At 32.0% G+C, this 19,048-nt stretch overlaps 1 protein-coding gene across 1 annotated transcript in view; it reads left to right on the top strand.

Moving 5' to 3' along the window:
* Positions 1–19,048, top strand: part of ERBB4 (erb-b2 receptor tyrosine kinase 4) — a 988,299-nt gene that overhangs the window by 952,978 nt on the left and 16,273 nt on the right. The window contains exons 24-25 of the mRNA XM_006908488.3: positions 339–436; positions 1,834–2,004. Coding sequence (XP_006908550.1) covers positions 339–436; positions 1,834–2,004 — 269 coding nt within the window. The remainder of the gene's footprint in view (positions 1–338; positions 437–1,833; positions 2,005–19,048) is intronic.

Here is a 19,048-nt window from a genome sequence, read left to right as displayed (position 1 = left end):
AATTCTTGCCATACCTAAGAAAAAAAGATCTGAAATAATGTAAGTTAATATAGTAACCTAAGTTATATTTTTGAGGAAGAAAATTAATTTTAAATAAGATCAACAAAATAAAGAGTTTATGTTATTTTAAAGCATATTACATTTAGTTATGAGTGTCAACAAACTGATTGATATACACCTTCACCCACTGGATTGTTCCTTTCATTAGCATCTTTTGTTTTTCAGATCATTATTATTAAATTAATATTTTGTAAACTTAGGCTGTATTTTCATAAATTTTATATTGCGCTTCTTTCTAATTATGGATGTAGTAACTTTTACTGCATGTGAATTTCTAGGTTGGATGATTGATGCTGACAGTAGACCTAAATTTAAGGAACTGGCTGCTGAATTTTCCAGGATGGCTCGAGACCCTCAAAGATATCTAGTTATTCAGGTTAGTGCATTTGCTTAGATTTTTAAGAATTTCCCAGTGGTAAACTCATTTCAAAATATGCATAACATCTAGGCTTTGGAACTGTGGAAATCACCATTTACAGATTAACTAAGCAGAATATCATCTGAAATGACATGGAAAACAGCTTTTTCCTTGCTGTCAGAACTCTTCTAAGCACCTTCCCTTAGTATTCCAGTGCCTCTGCTATTGAACAGCCAGATAATTATGATTATTTATATATATAAAAGCCTTTATGCTCAGACAAGCCTTTAACACTCTGCTTTTTATTATCATTATGTGTAAGTCATATTCATTTTTATAATCTTACCTTTTCAGAATAAAAGGAAGAAGGATTTTTCTTTTAATCTGGTTCATGATTAAAGACAACGAATTAAATTTTCAATATATTGACATTTAATTTCCTAGAAAAATATTTGTAAATGTGTTTTGCTTTGTTTAGGGAGCTATGCAATATCTAGGCATAACTCAGATCAAATGCATTGATATACATATGAATCAAATAACAGGCCAAAAGAACATATTGAACACTAGAGAAATGGATTGAATAATTTAAAAATCTTAATATGTTTCTCTATGATGATTTCTACTTAAACCATAAACAAATTAACATTGGCTTACATTCAATTAAATTTCTTCAATGAGACAAGGTCTCCTTTATCTTCATATCAATAGTCTGACATGAAGATAAAAGCTAGGTTTTAGAAGATAATAATTTCCAACTATCTTTATGCCAAATTAAGTTTCATAAACAAGTTGTCACCAAGAAATCACATAACTTTGAGAAAATAAAATATACATGTATTTAAGAAATAGATGAAGAAAGAGAGAGTATAACAAGGGTTTTGGTGTGTCTCCCACCCCCATTTATGTTATGTGACACTCGTGCTGTGATTTCAAATGCTATCACTTTAACAATGTTATGCCATATGATAGTACAAAGAATGGAGCCTATGTGTTCTGATCGCTCTATGATATCAAACCAACCAAAAAAAATAAAGATTGATAAATCAATGGCTTTTATTATTTATGCTTAAAGTCAGAGCCCAAACACATGTTGGCAGTGGAGGCTACCTACCATTATTCTCAGATCTGAAATGGATTTTGCTTCCCTCAAAACATCCATAGCATTCTGCTTTATCTATCTCTAATGCATTTATCATATTTTTCTTGTATTAAATTTATTTATCTTACCTTGTTATATTTGAGCTTATTATAGGCTTCTTTATGGTTGGCAGTTATGCTAAAAAATGTTTTCATTAAATGAGTGCTTGAATTTTCAACCATTTGTTTTGATCTTACATAAATTTATTGCAAAGGCCACATACTAAGATAAAGAGAAGACTCATTTTTTGTGTTTCTCATGGGCAATCTTTTAGGGTGATGATCGTATGAAGCTTCCGAGTCCAAATGACAGCAAGTTCTTTCAGAATCTCTTGGACGAAGAGGATTTAGAAGATATGATGGATGCTGAGGAATACCTGGTCCCTCAGGCTTTCAACATCCCACCTCCCATCTATACTTCCAGAGCAAGAATTGACTCAAATAGGGTAAGAAGTAATTACATACTGACTACCATATTATTTCTGAGAAATATAATTATGTAAATAGATTTAAACACTAAAATTTCAAAACAATTATATAGCTTAGATCAATGTGATTGCTAGATTAGAAACACACCAGATAACAAAACAATAAAAGATGTGCCAAATTTGCCATATATAATTAATTTTGGAAAAAAGGCATGGATAATAAAATATGCACTCTGAAATATCTTCAAGATTTCAAAAGGAGAACCATTTATTCGTCAAGTTAAAATCTTAATTTAAAAAAATATAAAACCCATTCAAATGAATAAAACTGTACACATTTATAAACAAATGAAAATTCTTACCAAGATAGGCTTTCTATTTTTCTTTCTTAATAAAATGATATACCTTATTAGTTCAGAGATAATACAAATACAACTCTTTTTCACTCACTTAAGAGACATTAAATATTTTCTGTCAAGTTGAAGTAGAAACAGAAAACTGTGTAATCCTTTGAAGTAAATCCATCATATTAGGAGATTGCTGTATCATTTCTTAGATGTAGAATTGAGTTTTGAAAGAAGCTTCTGAAAAGAATTTACATTTCTTTTAACATATTAAGCCTACTCTTTAAGAATACTTTTCTTTCTCTGAAAACTGTCAATCCCTGTATTCATTTATTTGTTTATTTTTAAAAATTTATTCATTATTCATTCAACATGTATTGAGTATCTCTGCATGTGAGGTATTATTAGACACTTGAAATTCAAAGAATTTTGACATAATTCTTGCCTTCGAGAAGTGCCCAGATTATTGAAAGAGTCACACAGATATAGACACAGAGCACAGCATGATAAGTGTTGTAATCAAGTGTCCATTGGCCATTATGGATCATGGAGAAGCAGTAAAATAATGCCTGTAATCAACTTTTTCCATTGATAAGACATAAATGTGATGATTACTTTTTTTTCTAAAGAGCAGTTTTTTTCTCTTAGCCTCATCCTCCATCTAAGAACATTATAGCTAGTAGAACAAACAGCATCCTATTAGTTCTGACCATAATAAAATATTCAACTTGCTGCTCATTCTCTAAAATACTTTGCTTTATTTCAGACTGACAGCAATAATAAAGTAATACCTAGTGATTCCTATGTGGCAGCTCATATATATTAAGTCTCTTAATCCTTGCAAAAATCTCATGAGATTCTATTATTACTATTCCCATTTTAAAAATGAGGAAACTTGTTACAAAGTTAAATGATGTGACTAGTGTCACACAATTAGCCAGGGGAAGAGCAGGATTCTAATGTATGTAGTCTGTCTCTACTACACATACTATTGCTTCAAAGTAATTAGAACATGTTATTTTTCATGATGTGGTGTTTTTCTTGGCATCAACCTCAACATGTTGTTTGGGAAATTTCCCAGGTGATTTTCTTATAATATGCATCCCCCAACTTGCCCCATACCTTTTCTCATCTACCCTCATTTAGGATTGGTAAAGAAAGAGGCAAAGATGGAATCCTCAATTAATTTTTCTTTTCTATGAAAAATATGTCTTGCATCTCAGTGGATACATAACTAAAAAAGTTAAAAAGTAAATCAACTGATAGATATTGATCATCAGTCTTTTGTTTATGGGCAGGATCAGTCTTTATGATATATAAATGAAGTACATTTTTTCCTCTGTACACTTAGAAAAATGGCCATATTATACCTTTGGTATTTATAAATTTATCTGAAAAATTGGTTACTTTTTATTAAAACAGGGAAATTTAAAAGAAAGTGTTTTCCTTCTTTAACATGAAATGCTATGAAGGCCAAGAGCTTGAATCTTTTTCTTTTCATAAGAATTCTCAAATTCCAACTTTCTGTTCATTTTAATTTATGCTCAGTGCAAGGAATTCTTAATAAAGATTTGAGTTAACTAAATGGAATTATTGAAACAAAGTAGAAGCCACATGAGGAATTATTTGGCCTTTAGTCATTATTTCTTATTCGACATTATTATTTAAACTATATTATCTGTAGAATTTTTTTTACCTTTTTAAGTACTTATTTAAGGCATCGTGTTTAAATATCACTTTTATTTCCAGGCATTAAATAGATTTATTAGTCATCTATATTATCCTATTTTTTTTCAATCTGCCTCTATGGTAATTTCTAATATGTGTAAATACTTTTTCCTCCTTTTCTATAAAGCTGACTTACGTTATTTTACAGTTAGAAATTAAGTTACTTCAGTTTTAGGTTCTGTGACAATTTATGTGATAAAGCAACATATTAAAGTGAATTTTAATGAAATATTTCTTAAGAATATTTGTTGGACTTTGAAATACAAAAAAATGTTTTAGTTTTTAAATGTAAACTGCTCACTGGCTACAAGGATTTAGGTAATGTTCTGAATAATTCTATGACTTTGTTTCCTCGTTTGTGAAATTAACACAATAGTATTTATCTTACATGATTGTTAGACAACTGACTTTAAAAAATTGCAGAGTATCTGAAATGCCAAGCAAATAAATATTTATTACCCTTTTTTTTAGAATCGCCCAAAGACATTTGGTTGAAGACCAAGCAGATAAGAAAAGCAAAGGCTCTTTATTCAGGTCTTGCTAAAGCAAGGGCACCACTGTCACATGTGTTTTGGCAGATTCAAAGGCAGACAGAGGAGTGAGAAAACTTTATAGGGAGAAAAGAGAAGGCTTTGGGTATGCCCTGAATGGAGATTGTTGGTGTCGGTTAACTAGAAGCGGGGCATCCTATGTTATTGGTTAGGGATGCATATTTGGCTTTCTCTGATTAGTCCTAAGTTGAAAATGGGAACAAAAATTAGGAAAACTGTTAGATGTCAATCAAGTCCTGGCATTTGGGGCTAATTGTTAACAGAAGTTATTTTATAGCTTCCTGAATTTCTACTAGAGATAGCAGTCTGGCTTCCTGCAAGTCTGACATAGCCCGTAGGAATTAGTACCTGGGCTATGTACTGTAGATATGGTTTCTTAGTCAGGAAGCTGTAAGTTATGGGTTAGACTTCTATTTTTATATATTATTTATCCATTATCTGTCTGTATAATCAGTCTATCAATAGGTTTTAGGTTCTTTACTGCCTTTCTTCTCTCTTGATAATTTTCTGCATATTTTTTTGTTAATTAAATAATTTTTTTCTTTTGATTTACCTAGATTTGTGTTTGTTTGGTATAATAAATTGCATATAAAATGTAAAAGTAAGAATAGATAATAAGTTAATATGGCTAAAGATATTTTAGCTTTAATATTATAAAGTTTACTGTAAAAACTTCAATGCATTTTATAGAGGATGTCATTGTTTCAATTGTTGCAGGATCATTCAGTCATTTGTAATGAGTACTTTTAAAGATTAAGTGTCCTACTTCTTTTTAAATGTATCAGCCAGCTCCCAATTATCCAGGTCAGAGGAAGACAGAATAATTGTAGCTGCAGCATATTGATGGAACAAATGATCCATAATAGATTTATCATTACAATTTAAACTTTTCTCCACTTCTTTCTGATTGGCTAAGGATAACTATATTCATAGATTTGCATCCCTCCCCCGCTTTTTGCCCTTTCTCTCCTAGAATGGTTATATAAGTGAGTTGAAATGTGAACAAAATGCAGTCAGAAGTGAAGAATGAAGAAAGTAAGAGTCTGGTATCTCAAAAATTTGGTTAATTTCTAAATAATTACATGTATGCTGAATATTTGACTGCTTAAAAAATATGACTATGTATTTTGTACCTATATCACACTGCCCTCATATTAGATTTCATAAATTTAATAAATATATTTGAGTCAGGTTACCATACACATTATAATTACTTTTGAGATATTTTTATTAATTGATCACTTAAAAATAGATATAAAAGAAAGTTTTGGTCTCCCCTGTAAGATGCTGTATGTGCTTTTAATGATACATAAACTAGTAGAAATTCAAAAACTAGTATGCTGTATGTGCTTTTAATGATGCATAAACTAGTAGAAATTCAAACAAAATAACAATGCAGAAACAATGATGTCATTCTCAATAATGACATTTGAAAATATGAGAGTTTCAATTGAGTTTGTCTTGACAGTTCAGTGAATCAAAACCATGACCTTTCATTTTATGAAATAATAAAAATAGTATAAATAATATCAGCTAAAACTTATTGAGTGTTTACTATAACTCAGGTACTATGCTAAGTGTTTTAAGTTAACTATTTCACAAAGCCCAAGAGGTAGGTACTGATATTTTTATTAAGAGCTAAGAATATTGATCTGTGGAGAGTTTAGGTAACTTAACAATTGATAAAGGGCAGAGTTAGAAACTGAGTCTGGCTTTCAACAATTTCACATGGATTTCATATTCCTAAAATTAGAGGTTGCTGTTAAACTTCCTAATTATGGAATGAACACTTTTCATTCACTTAATGGTAATTGGACCAAAAAAAAAAAAAATAGTTTAAATGTCAGGAATTTCACATTCTAGAACCAATTCTTTAATACTTCAGCCTTGATCATATCACTTAATCAGACTCAGTTTTTCACTTTGAGATTAAACTAGATCACCTATAAGCTTTTTATAATTTTAAAAATACCTTATGATAGGATGACTTTTCAAAATAATTATATTTTCTTCTAGAGAATATTTAATTGGAAAATGACAAAAAGCATTTTAAGTTACCTCTATGCACAATGATTTTTCTTACGTGATTGAATATAGAAGAGAAAAACCTAAGGACATAGTTAAGGAAGCATTTCATAGCTAAATGATGCAGTGAGAGAATTTTGTGATGATATAACAAGGTTAGTCTGGTTGCAATTTACTAAAGATAAATATCAATTCTAACAACAGCTCCTACTTGATGATAAATGATTGTAGACATAGGATATTGGTTTTACATTTCTCCCAAAATATGTCAAGAATTCCTGCACAATATCCTTGATATGATGTTTGGAAAATATATATATATATGATATAATATAATATATATAAAATATAATATATATAATATATATAATATAAAATATATAAGATAAGATATATATGTAATATATATATTATCTAAGCCAGAAGAAGTTCTTCTTATTTAAAAGACTATTAAGACTTATTAAGACCTATTAAGACTATTATTAAGACTAATATCTATATCACTAGGTGTTTTCTTGGTCCCAATGTGTTCCTTATTTAAGTAGTAATGTTTTTAATTGTCCAAAATTATGGTGAAAGAGTAAACGAGTTAATAATAATGAATGTTTATTATGGGCGAGGCACTGTGTTGGACATGTGGGTTGCAAGACAAAGATTCTGCCTTCAGAGAATTTGTATTCTAGTGGAGGAGATAATATTCTAAGAGTAGTATGCCAGATGTTATAAGAAAAGACAAAGGGAGTCAAATCAGCTAAGAGGCTAGAGAAAGTTTTTTGAGCTATATCATTTATGGAGAGTGAAGATCTAGCTTAGAACAAAAGCAGAGTTTTGGTAGGGCAGGTCTGAAATTCATTAGAAATAAGGCAAAAAAAAAAAAAAAAGAAAAGTCAAACAAAACAATCCAACATGAACAAAGGCAAGAAAATGTGTTTGTAAGTTTACTTTTCAAATCCTAGCTTTTTGTTTTTGTTTAATTTTGGGTGTCTTGGACCCAAAGCCTTAAAACTATGTTCATAGTACCTATTATCTCTTTGAAACCTCATAGTGAAATTTTACTATTTCTGTACTGTACATTCTTGAGAACTCTTCTATGTTATCAAAGGAGGTGACTTAGGCCTTCTAATTTTCCCATTTTTTCTCAATGTTAAGAAAGCTTGAAACATGGTTTTGAAATTTCTTGCTTCTCATTAGAATCATCCAATTAAAATAAAATTGGTTTTGTTCTTACCGAAAAACAACTCAGATTCCTAATTTCTGCCAAAAATAATTCAGGCCCTTATCACTTCACAGAAATGACTGCAATATCTCCCTGATATCTTTTTTTTTTTTTTTTTTGAAAATATCCTCAATTTCTAAATATAGTGTTTACATTGCACCAAATGAAGGACAATGTTAGTGAGTATTTCAAATACCTGATCATTTAATGGCACTACTTTCTTTGATATTTTTTGTCCTCATCTACTTAAAGTAGACCTATCATTTTCATAAATGGGATAAACTTGAATGACATATTTTATTAGATCTCTCTTTATATGACATATAATCCTATTGTCGCTAACAGTTGAAAGATTTTTGAACATTTATCCTAGGAAATGTCTTGGTCATTCCACTTGAATAGTCACTGCAATTTATTTTTTACTACTCTCCAGTTCATGCACACAAAATTACCCAGAGCTGCAAGCATTATTCCAATGTTGACCTCTTTCAAAAATAAGTCACGTTAGTGCTTTCTGTTTTAGTTTGAAGGTGTGGATAGATAGTTGATTTATTTTAACAAAGAACTGTCTCTCCTTATACATTATAGATTTGTCTTTTTTCTCCCTAAATAAGAACATAATGTCAAATTGCATTTGTTTATTCTTCTAAGTTTTTGAAAGTGATAAAGTTAACAAAAACAGTTCTGATTGCTCTGATTTTCCACTAATCTGAGAATATCCCTCACCTCTCAAATGATCGCTTTATATATAGCAAAATATCAGTGTCTATGCAATGTCTTCTCTACCAGTGACTTTCTTAAAATCTGGCTATATTATTTTTCATTTTACTGCTCTCTGTAAGCTTTTCTTTTCTTTAATAAAGTACTTTTTACCCAACACTATTATTTTTTATTTCTCCCTGAATCTCTAAGAATTTTCATAAGTTGTGGTCATGACATCTTGTTAAACATAATGATAAACCCTCTATAGTACCAATGGATTCTTCATTTAACCCTATATTTAGGAATTACAAAGAAAATTAACTATTTTTCAATTTCTTAAGTACAAAAGAAATCATTTTTAGACTTCGTTTTAAAATCGTATCTCCAAGTATCATGAAAAAATCACTTCCAGCAGATTTGGACTTTAAGTAGCACCTCTGTCATAGTATATTATGATTTCCTCTGTAGTTGTTTTTTTATTCTTTAGAAAAGCTGTCTTTTCTGTTAGATAATGACTGCTATATTCCATTTAACATTTTAACATTTTTCCTTACAATAAATATTTCTCTTATTCCTTCTCTCTCCACTCTATATGCAAAGTTTAATCCTCAATATGTTTAAAACTAAATACTAATGTCTATAAATTCATTCTTGCACATGTAATAGAGGTAGAATATTTTCTGGAGCATGGTAAATCCTTTCCTAGACCACTTCCCCGTATAGCTCCCCACCGCCCCGCCCACCTCACCCCAAGCTGAAATGACCACAAGATATTTAGAACATTTCAGCCTCAAAGGTGAGGAAGCCAAAGAAGTTGGCAGGAAATACAAAAAAAAAAAAAAAATGTATTTTCTATACATAAAGTTCCACACTCCCATTTACACACAGATACCAGGCTCTCCTGACATACTGGCAGCAGAACTTTTTTCCCTCTCTTTTGCTACTTCGTTTTCCTTCCTTTCCCCTAGCATGTGTATCGTTTTCTGGACAGTTGTTTCAACTAGATTTTCCCTGAATGGAAATATAATCAATAAGGTTTGTCCTTGGCCCCACTCTTAGTAATTTGTTCTACTGAGATGCCCCATTATAGTATGAGGTGGAAGTGTAAGTAATTACATACTCATTGAGTGTCAGAGTTGGTAGGGATCTTAAAGACCTTTTGATACAAACCATATCATTTGCAGATGTATAAACCGACACTAGAAAAAATAAAACCCATAGCTCAATATCCTTTGCTTCTTAGAGAGGTGGGAAACCATGTTCCAGTCTCTTGTCTAAGTCTAACATTCAATACTCTACTGGTCTGTCTGGTATTTTGGTTGTATAAACTATGGAAACCTTGACTTTGACTTCAAGTCAAACAAGATTTATCATTAATTGGTCTAAAAGGTTCCTGCTGGGAGTGCAAGAAGCCAGAAATCCTGTGGCTGTATTGCCTCCTTTGTTTATTCTTCTGTGAAACTCCCTATAATCAAGACATAATGGTTTAAGAGGATCAAATGGAATTGCTAAGGCCAGAATCAAAACAAAAACACTGGGAGAATAATGTCTGTACTAGGACTCAGTAATTATATGCTTGAAAATAAAATTATCCTTACAAGGTTCACAAATATTTCAAAATTTTCAAACAAACTCAAATATTGTTATCAGGTATTGATCACATACTTTTCGTTAGGTTCTGCTCTGAGCTTTTACATTTATTATCCTTAATCTTCACACTTGGGGTTAAGTGGAAAACATTACTGTTCACATTTTACAAAGGCAGAAACAGAGAGAGGTCTTTTTGCTTAAGCTTCCAGATTGTATGGTAAAAAGTGACATTTGAACCCAGATCTGTCTGGTCTCCAGTCTATGCTTTTTTAAGTTCCACCTTTTATTTGGTAAAACAACATGCAAAATCAATATATCATCTTTAATAAATAATAACTTTCTAAAAATATAAATAAAAGCCTAATAATTATTCAAATGAAGTTCATTAAAAATAGGTGGTTCAGACTTCTATTTTCTTTAATTTGTTTTTAAAATATTTAGACAATCTTTTTTATATTTTTTTTTAATTGTTCAATTATAGTTGACATACAATATATTAGTTTCAGGTGTACAACACTGTTTAGACATTTATATAACTTACAAAGGGATCTTTATGAAACCCTTTTTTTCCCTGTACCCTAAAAAGTAACATTTCAAAAATTATCTTCACCCCTCCTTGAATCCTTTGAGGATTCAAAGTTCACTACAAGCAATATAATTATAAAACCAGAGAGAAACTTTCGTTCTTGGAACATTCACAAAAATAGGTGATAGAATAATTCTTCAAAGTTTACAAAGAACTTTGATACATGTGGCATTTTATTTTCACACCAGAGTCCCAATTACACAGTAAATGAAATCCCTGACCTTAGTAAAGGACTTGGTAACTTACCAACCTCGTTAAGAGGTTGGTAACTCAAGAACCAAACCCATGTCAGGTCTTCTAACTCCAAACTGAGTGACCTAGCTATTAAATAATGATTCATCTGAAAGAACTTCTTGCAGTCATCATTGTTTATAGCTTCATACCAGAACTGGAGTTGGACACCGACAATCAGGTTTCTACAAGACTCAGACAGCACAGGCCGTAGAAATGCTGCTTGTTTAAGGAGACCGGTGTTAACATTTCAGTGATCTTTGTGAAATTGTTTTACACTTGAGCAACTGTCAGCGAGCATAAGAAGCCTTTTTGAACAATCTAAAGAGGATATTTTCCCCTTCTTTGTTCAAAAGTGCTAAAGAAAAAAAAAAATAGAGCTAGGAAAGGAAATAAAGAGGAAGAAGGAACAACTAGAGATGATACTTAGATGTAGAATGTTAATGACTGTTTTATCTAAATCATTTAGATGATTATTTTTTAGTATTACTGACACAAGAGTCCCAGCTCTGCCATACTTTATTGGAAGTATCTCATCAGGAAGCCTATTCTTTTCTGTCCTAAAGCTGGAGAGCACCACTGTGAGTTTCTTTACCCTTTACACAATAGAATTGGGAGATTATCATCAACTTTCTATTCATATTTTGTGGAGGTTACTTAATTCATATATTTATTTATTTATTTGTACAAATCCATCTTTGTCTGCCAGAACTCCCGGTTCAGGCCAGCTCTCTATGATGATTACTCCTGCAAAGACTTGAGAGAGATGTTCTGTTTCATTCTCAATAAGGATTGATGGCATTTTGAGAGGTTCAGAATATCCTTTGATTACTCCACGAAATGGAATGAGGGAGATAGTTGTGCATAGCGGGGCCCAGGCTTGCTCATCAGCTTCCCTTTGTGCACTTTCTGCAGTTCAACATCCCCTAATCACAAGTGTCTTGTGTTTCAGTCCCTTTCCTCGCTCACCTGCCCAAATGAAAAGTTTCCATTTTCAGTTCGGAATTCTGATATACCTGAGAGGCTAATTTGTGATCTGCAGTTTTCACTCAGACACTGTAAATGAATGGTTATGGACCAGCCTCTCATTACACTTGAGCACAAGCTGATTGAGAGATGGGTAGACCACCGTGGGAAAAATTCCAAATACTATGACTGTATCTCTTGCTGCAAAATGTTTTCTACATTGCAGTGAAAAAAAAGTACTGTTAATCAAAGAGGGAATGAATTTCAAAATTTAATTTACGACCAGTTTGGTTTGCTTTTCCAACAATAATCATAGACATTGTTTAGTAATATCCATACCTAATAGTTTTCTTTTTCCGAAAGAAAATAATAAAGTTTAAAATTCTTAGCATATTGAAGATACTGAGAGGTACATAATTCAGATTTATTTGATATACTTTCTTTTTAATTGGAGCCACATACTATAGTTCTGTGATAGAGAGATCAGGCTACTCTTAGGTTAAAAAGACTACATCATTTTTTTTACTCCTAGTAATCACATAAATTTATAAGTATTAGGTGCTTCAAAAATAAATAATAAATAATAATAGGTGATACCTATTATCACTTATTTTTTGCCAAATACCACATGTTAAGTGTCTAATATTTATTAGTTGATTTAATTTCATGAAGCCCTATGAGGTATTTACTATTATTATTGCCTAGTTTGTATGTGAGGAAACTGAGGCACACCTATTGAATGATAAACCAGGCAGCCTATCTCTAACATCCCTAGAAGTTGAACTCTTCACCTCAATGATGCATTGCCTCTCTCTCTGCATCTCTTAATTTTTTTGCTGTTTTATCATTACTATAAGGTCAGTACTCAGTACTTTAAAGATGAGATAAGTACATCAGTAAAGGATTTTGACCTTTTTTTATTATCAATTTTTTTTTTTATTATTCCTCAGAAATGTTCATTTAGATCTTTAAGGGACTAAATAATAGTCTTAGTAGTAGCCGCTTATCCACTAATTCAAGCTTAAAAATTTTCACTTACCTCTGTCAAATAACAAATTATTTCAGCAAAGCAGCAAAGAACATCTATTCTTTCAATTATTTATTTATTGATTAAACATTTATTGAAGTGTCTACTATATATCTAATCTAATGGTTACCTATAGGGCCACATCTAGTCCTGCCTTCAAGAATTTTATAGGTAAGTAACCAGCTAATAAAATGCAATGAGAAAACTGTTACAATAGGAACAGAGAATGCCTAAGGGGTCATTGAACAAAATAGTGTTTTTAAGTAGGGAAATGACAAGGTCAGACATGATTCTGGTAAGAAAATTCTGGCAGCTTTTTGAAATGTGAACTGAAACAAAGACTGATTATTTCCTGAGGCAAAGGAGATAGCATGTAAAATTTGATATAAGTGATGGTTTTGAAATAGACTCAACAGGATTTAGGTATCAATTAAATATTTGCAGAGTGAGATGATGAAAGAAGTCAAGGTGATACCAAGTTTTTCTAATTGGGAGATTATGAAGATGTTATAACATGTTACTATTAACATATGAGAACAGGATTAGAATAAAACATATAATTAACATATTGGAATATAAGTCAATAGAGCCATTAGATACTCAGGAATGTGTGCCTAGAGCTTGAGTCAAGTTAAGTCTTGATTTGGAAACTATTATTATTATTTTTGACTCATGACATATTTTTTTTTTTGGTTTTGTTGCTGTTTAAGAATAGTTTCATTATTCTGAAACAAGTGTAGAGCAGAAGAGAATGACTAAAGCATAAAGGCAGGAAGTAGAATTTTTTTTTTGGAAAAGTCTTTCATATAAATGAAAGAAAAGAGACAGAATGTGAGCTCAGAGTGAAAGATGGGTCAGAGGAAGTTTTCTAGAATAATGGGCATTTGAACATTCTTAGAGTAGAGTGAGCTAACAAAATCTTAGAGAAGAAAATAGTAGGGAACAGGAGAGTACGTGGAGAAAAGTTCAGGAGGAGTTAGGAAGAGATAAGTTGCAATACATTCCAAGAAGTATTCATGTGAACTAAAACAGAAACTGGAGGAGAAATCTTTGGCACAAGGAAATTTACTAATGATATTTTAACCCATCTGTCAGATAGGGGTTTCTCTGTCTCTGGAGCACTGGACAAATTTTATTCAACATGAAATTTAAAAAATGAAACACATTCAAACTACTTCCCCATTTTTTTTTTCCCCCTAATTCACTGATGGTGGAGGGGAGGTATGCTTATCAAAGTAATTTGTTAATTGGCAATGTGTCATACCAGAGCATAGGTGCTGAGGTCTGGCTGACTTATTTAAGTTTGGGCTCCAATACTTACTCGTTACCTAAACTTGAACCATATATTTAACCGCTAAGTTTTCTTTTCTCTAAAATGAGGACAAAAAAATTATATTTACCATAGGTGAGTATGAGGACTGAGTGAAATAATGCAGGTAAAACATTTCAAACAGTAGGAACTAAATCGCTGTTAGCTCTTCTCTCTTCCCAGGCTCGCCTTTCCTCACGTGGTGCCTTCTCTCACACTCATTTGACTCCCACCCCTTCCACTTCCCCAACAACGAAAGCAATTCACACCAGGATTTCATGAGTTTGGTAGCTGTGATTGAAGATATAACTGGTGAGCAAGACTGAAGGGACACACCATAGAGAACGGTCTTCTACTCGTTTATCCGTTTCTCCACTCTTTGCCTTTTTCAGCTCTATTTTCGCTCACATTTATCTCAGGCTCCAAAATTTTCTTTTTCTGTTGTGTAGTGTAATTTTCCTTCTCATCTGAAACCTTGTCACTCAGCTTGTGGGTTATTTATCTTCTATTTCAAATAGTTCCCCAAGTTGTTAGAGTTTTGGTTTTTGGGTTGGATTTTTTTTTTTTTTTGGTAGTTTTTAATGAAGTCAGTTAATTATCTCTCAAGAGATATTCAAACTAGTTGTAATAACAAATAATAACAAGTTTTCCATTTTATTATAGTTTAGAGATTAAACTTAAGGGCACCCAACATTGAGACATTTAGATTCTATTCTGTTATACAAAGACCAAGGTTATTTTCAGAGAGGGAGGAGAGCAGTGATATGTTTGGGAGCTTAAAAAGTGGCTAAGTTTTGGGGGAAATGCAGTGGTAAAGCATATGAACAAAGAATAATGAGGGGCCAGTAAATCTAAGGATTCACCAAAGGTAGAAAACATGGCTTTTTAGAGTCACCATTATACTCGGATGCATGATTGTTCAGTCATAACAAAGAAACTATGAGTAAGGGAGAGAAAAAATGATATATCAAGAGTTAAGAACTGGTAAAGCAGCTGCATCAAAATAATATGGAAACTGAAGGAAATAAAGGTTATATTGAGGATGAATGAAGTAATTAACCATGTGGTATATGTAAGATTTTTAAAGATCTATCTATATAACTCTTTATTTGTCTACCTAATTATAAATATTATGTACCTACTATGAACTATTTGTACCTACTTACTATTTTATTTCAGTTTATCATATAGTTTCTTTCTTTACATATATTCTTATAAATTATAATACTAACAAAAAGAAAGGAGGTATTGTATCCCCATTCTAGTTTCAAAGGAAACTGGGTCTCAGAGGTTGAGTAGCTTGTAACATAGCTAATAAATGGCATAGAATTCAAACCCATTCAAAGCCCATGCTGTTAAAATAAAGTGTCAAGGAATTAATCAAGGAGCAGAAGAATGATTGAATCAGAGAAAGGGAATTAACTAAGTGAATGAATAGAAGTCTATGGCCAGAGAGAAGACTATTTTTAAAATTCTCTAACAGGATGTTTTCCTGGTGATGTTAACATGTAGCCATGTGGTCGTTAAGGAGAAGCAGAGATATAGTCATGGGCAAGGAGGAGACTATGATGCTTAGGCATTTAGTGGCATTCATGTTGAAAGGGCTTAGAAATGAGTTAGATATTGCTAAGCAATCTTAGTGATGCCAGTGAACAATCTGAGTGTTGGAAAGTGCCTACAAAAACTGTAGACAATAACCACAAGTACAAAGACCTGTAGAAAAATTATTTAATGTGAACTTCAAAAAGAAGAGGGGTTTGAATGAATTTTGAAGAGCTATGATCTGGAAGCTTACAGCATATTAACTCTGGCTCTGATGCCTGAATTGAATCATAGAATGAACATTCTCCATCAGAAAGGATATTCCCAGGAAGCCTTCTGGTTGTGTAGGATGGCTGCTCATCAATGCCAGATTTCTGATAAAGAATAAACTGTAGGAAACATTTTCTGAAATGTTGGGGTAGAGTATGGGTAGATTGAAGTTTTATGGAACTAGTCACATCATTGGGGAGTAGGGTAGGGGACTCTTTAAGGAAAAAATGCAAATAAAAAATCTTACTTTTTCAACATTTACAAAATCAGGTGAACTTAGGATGAGCTCTTTCCCAAGCCTTAAAGGGGCCATGTGGTTGAGGGCCTGAAGTTTTAAGCTTTATGCTTTAAGGTAAATTCACTCTTGGTAGAGGAGGTATGAAAACTTGCAGAAGTAATGACTGTGGGGTATGAATGTATTCTTGGTTTCAAAGAGCATGGTAGTGAAAGCTTCCTTGGGGGCTTCTGTTATTTAGAAATTAAAGATGAATGAATGGTGTGAGCCCTGGAAATTTAATATAACAAAGAACTCTTTATTTATTGTGCTTCCTTCCTCCCTTTTGGAAGAGGATGATCCAGCCATCTTGAAAATTTTATTTGTGGGCTGATAAATATTTTATGAATGTTCACCTGGCCATATGCTATGTATGAGCTTACTATTTATTTTCGCTCTTCTCTTGACCAGAATTTCCAAGCAGAAGAATGTGAACATACTTAAAAGCAAATAATTCACAACCTAGGCTTGGGTCAAGCAAGCTGTCTTAGAACTATCTTCTCTGTCTGTATAATTGACATTCAGTATGCTTTTGTATCGCAACAGACTGGATAAAAATCTTGGAAGTGCTATCAGTTTGCTATTATTACTTCTAATAGCTCTTACCTGAACTTTTGGTTGCCTACCTGTCAATAAGAATTTAAAAGATCAGTCTTGGGACTGATCAAACTGCCCACTTCTCACTTATTGTTTTTGCAAACTCTGAACTACTAGTTATCTTTTAAATATTTAGATAAGTAAATTTGGGAAAAATAAGAGAGGTGAGATACCAATAGAGCTGATTGGTTATATATTTAAGGAGCTAGCTATCCTAAAAGATGATACAGATAAATTAGAAACAGTTTCTAAACTCTTGGATATATTTATAAATGATAAAAAAGGTAAAAGTTCCTAAGGGTCTGGAGTACCTAACATTAAAGACATACGACAGGAAAGACAACCATGCTTTTCTTTGTGATTATATTTGTAAGATCAAGTATTAATATTTTCTTTTATCGGAATATAACCGTAGCTTGGCTTAATATCTTTCTTTAAAAATTATAAATAATAATTGTACTAGTAAGTAATAAAGGATAAAGTGGCCTGGGAAATATATCAGTGGCCTTTTGTTATCTGTCTAGTACTTTTTTTTGTTTGGTAGTCCTTGGGAGAAAGCCTGGGGTATATAATATGTGGGAAAGTCTCATTTATTTTATTTTCCCAACTCCAAGTCATTCATCAAATTATTTCAGGTTGCAAATCTAAGCACTTTTCTGTAACTCAGCTACTTTCTAAGACATTTTTTTCTTAAAATGTTTAGTGTGCTTTTAAAATCTATATTATGCTTCAGCTCTTAATTTATTAAAGAGGTGACACATAGGAATTCTCTCTCCACCAAACAGGGTAAGAGTTCAAACATTTTCTGCATTACTCTGTGCCTCTCTTAATGTGCCAGCTTTCCCCGAAAAGATCAGCAATCATGGAGAAGAAAAAAATTCAATCTTAGCACAAGTTCAGCAGTGAGGACTTCTTCGCCTGTCGACAATGCCTCAGCATGAATTCTGAGACATTTCTTATTAGAAGTCTGTCTGGATGCGATCAAGTGTTCAGTAGAAGTTATTCAAAAAACATCAAGGCCAATATATACTCTGCAAAGATATGAATTTCTAATGTTTGTGTTTCATTGACTCACCCTCACTATCTAAAGAAAAAAAGTAATGAAGATTTTATTTCAGTTTATCATTATCTCTACTGGTAGGTCATTTGGTTAATTTATTTCAGTTGATTAAAGATTTTATCATTGGACATTTAATATACACCTTTCTGTGACTAAGTGGAGAAAGAGTTCGAAGAGGTCTTGTGTTGACTTACTGCTGCACAAGGAAAGCATATCATTATTTTTAATTTTCACAGGAATGTTTACAATGACTAAATGATGTATTAATCAATGCACATTCAAATAAATCTTGGAAATGATTTCCCACTATTTTATTTACATCAATAACACCAACCATTCTTGACAGTTGTTTCAAATGAAATGTGATTCTGAATTTACAAGATAATCTCTATCATTACATAGATAAATATGTATGGATACTTTTATTTTGCTATAGAAGAAATGTATCCTTATGTGCTTTGCAGCATTTAGTATTTTGTGTGTGTGTCTGTGAGTGACACTTAGACAAGTCAGCATTCAGCTGTATTTTCCTTGACTTACTAGAAAAATTATCATGTTGCACATGTATATATAATACATTATTTTGTTAAAAGATATTTAACAAGACCATGATCCTATGAAACTCATAAAGCAAGCTGGATGAACATTATTGATCCCATTTTACAGATTAGAACATTAAGCTTTGAGTAAAACTTACCTAAGGCAGCAGAGCTGTTGGGTAACAGCATTCTCCCTAATCAAATGCTCTCCTCCTGCAGTGTCTTCTTAGAGACCAACGCTTTCTAATTTTGAGTTAGAATTTCATTGACTTATAACTTTGATTTTCTATACTACTCAGCTATGATTATCTTAAAAATGCTTTTTGAAAAATTTTAAATGATCTTTCCTTGTGTTATGTAGTACAGTGTGGAAATATAAGTGGGTGATATGTCCCACTTAAAGAAGATACTGGTAGGGATTTGTGTTTTATTTTTATGAGCCAAAACTACATTTTTCATCAGCCTATAGGCAATTTATCTTCGAGGTCTGTCTTTCTTTTTGCTC

The sequence above is a fragment of the Pteropus alecto genome, unplaced genomic scaffold (genome assembly GCF_000325575.1).
Source record: "Pteropus alecto unplaced genomic scaffold, ASM32557v1 scaffold182, whole genome shotgun sequence".
NCBI lineage: Eukaryota > Metazoa > Chordata > Mammalia > Chiroptera > Pteropodidae > Pteropus > Pteropus alecto.
The sequence above is the reverse complement of the archived record's forward strand: the minus strand, read 5'-3'. Positions and strand labels throughout refer to the sequence as shown.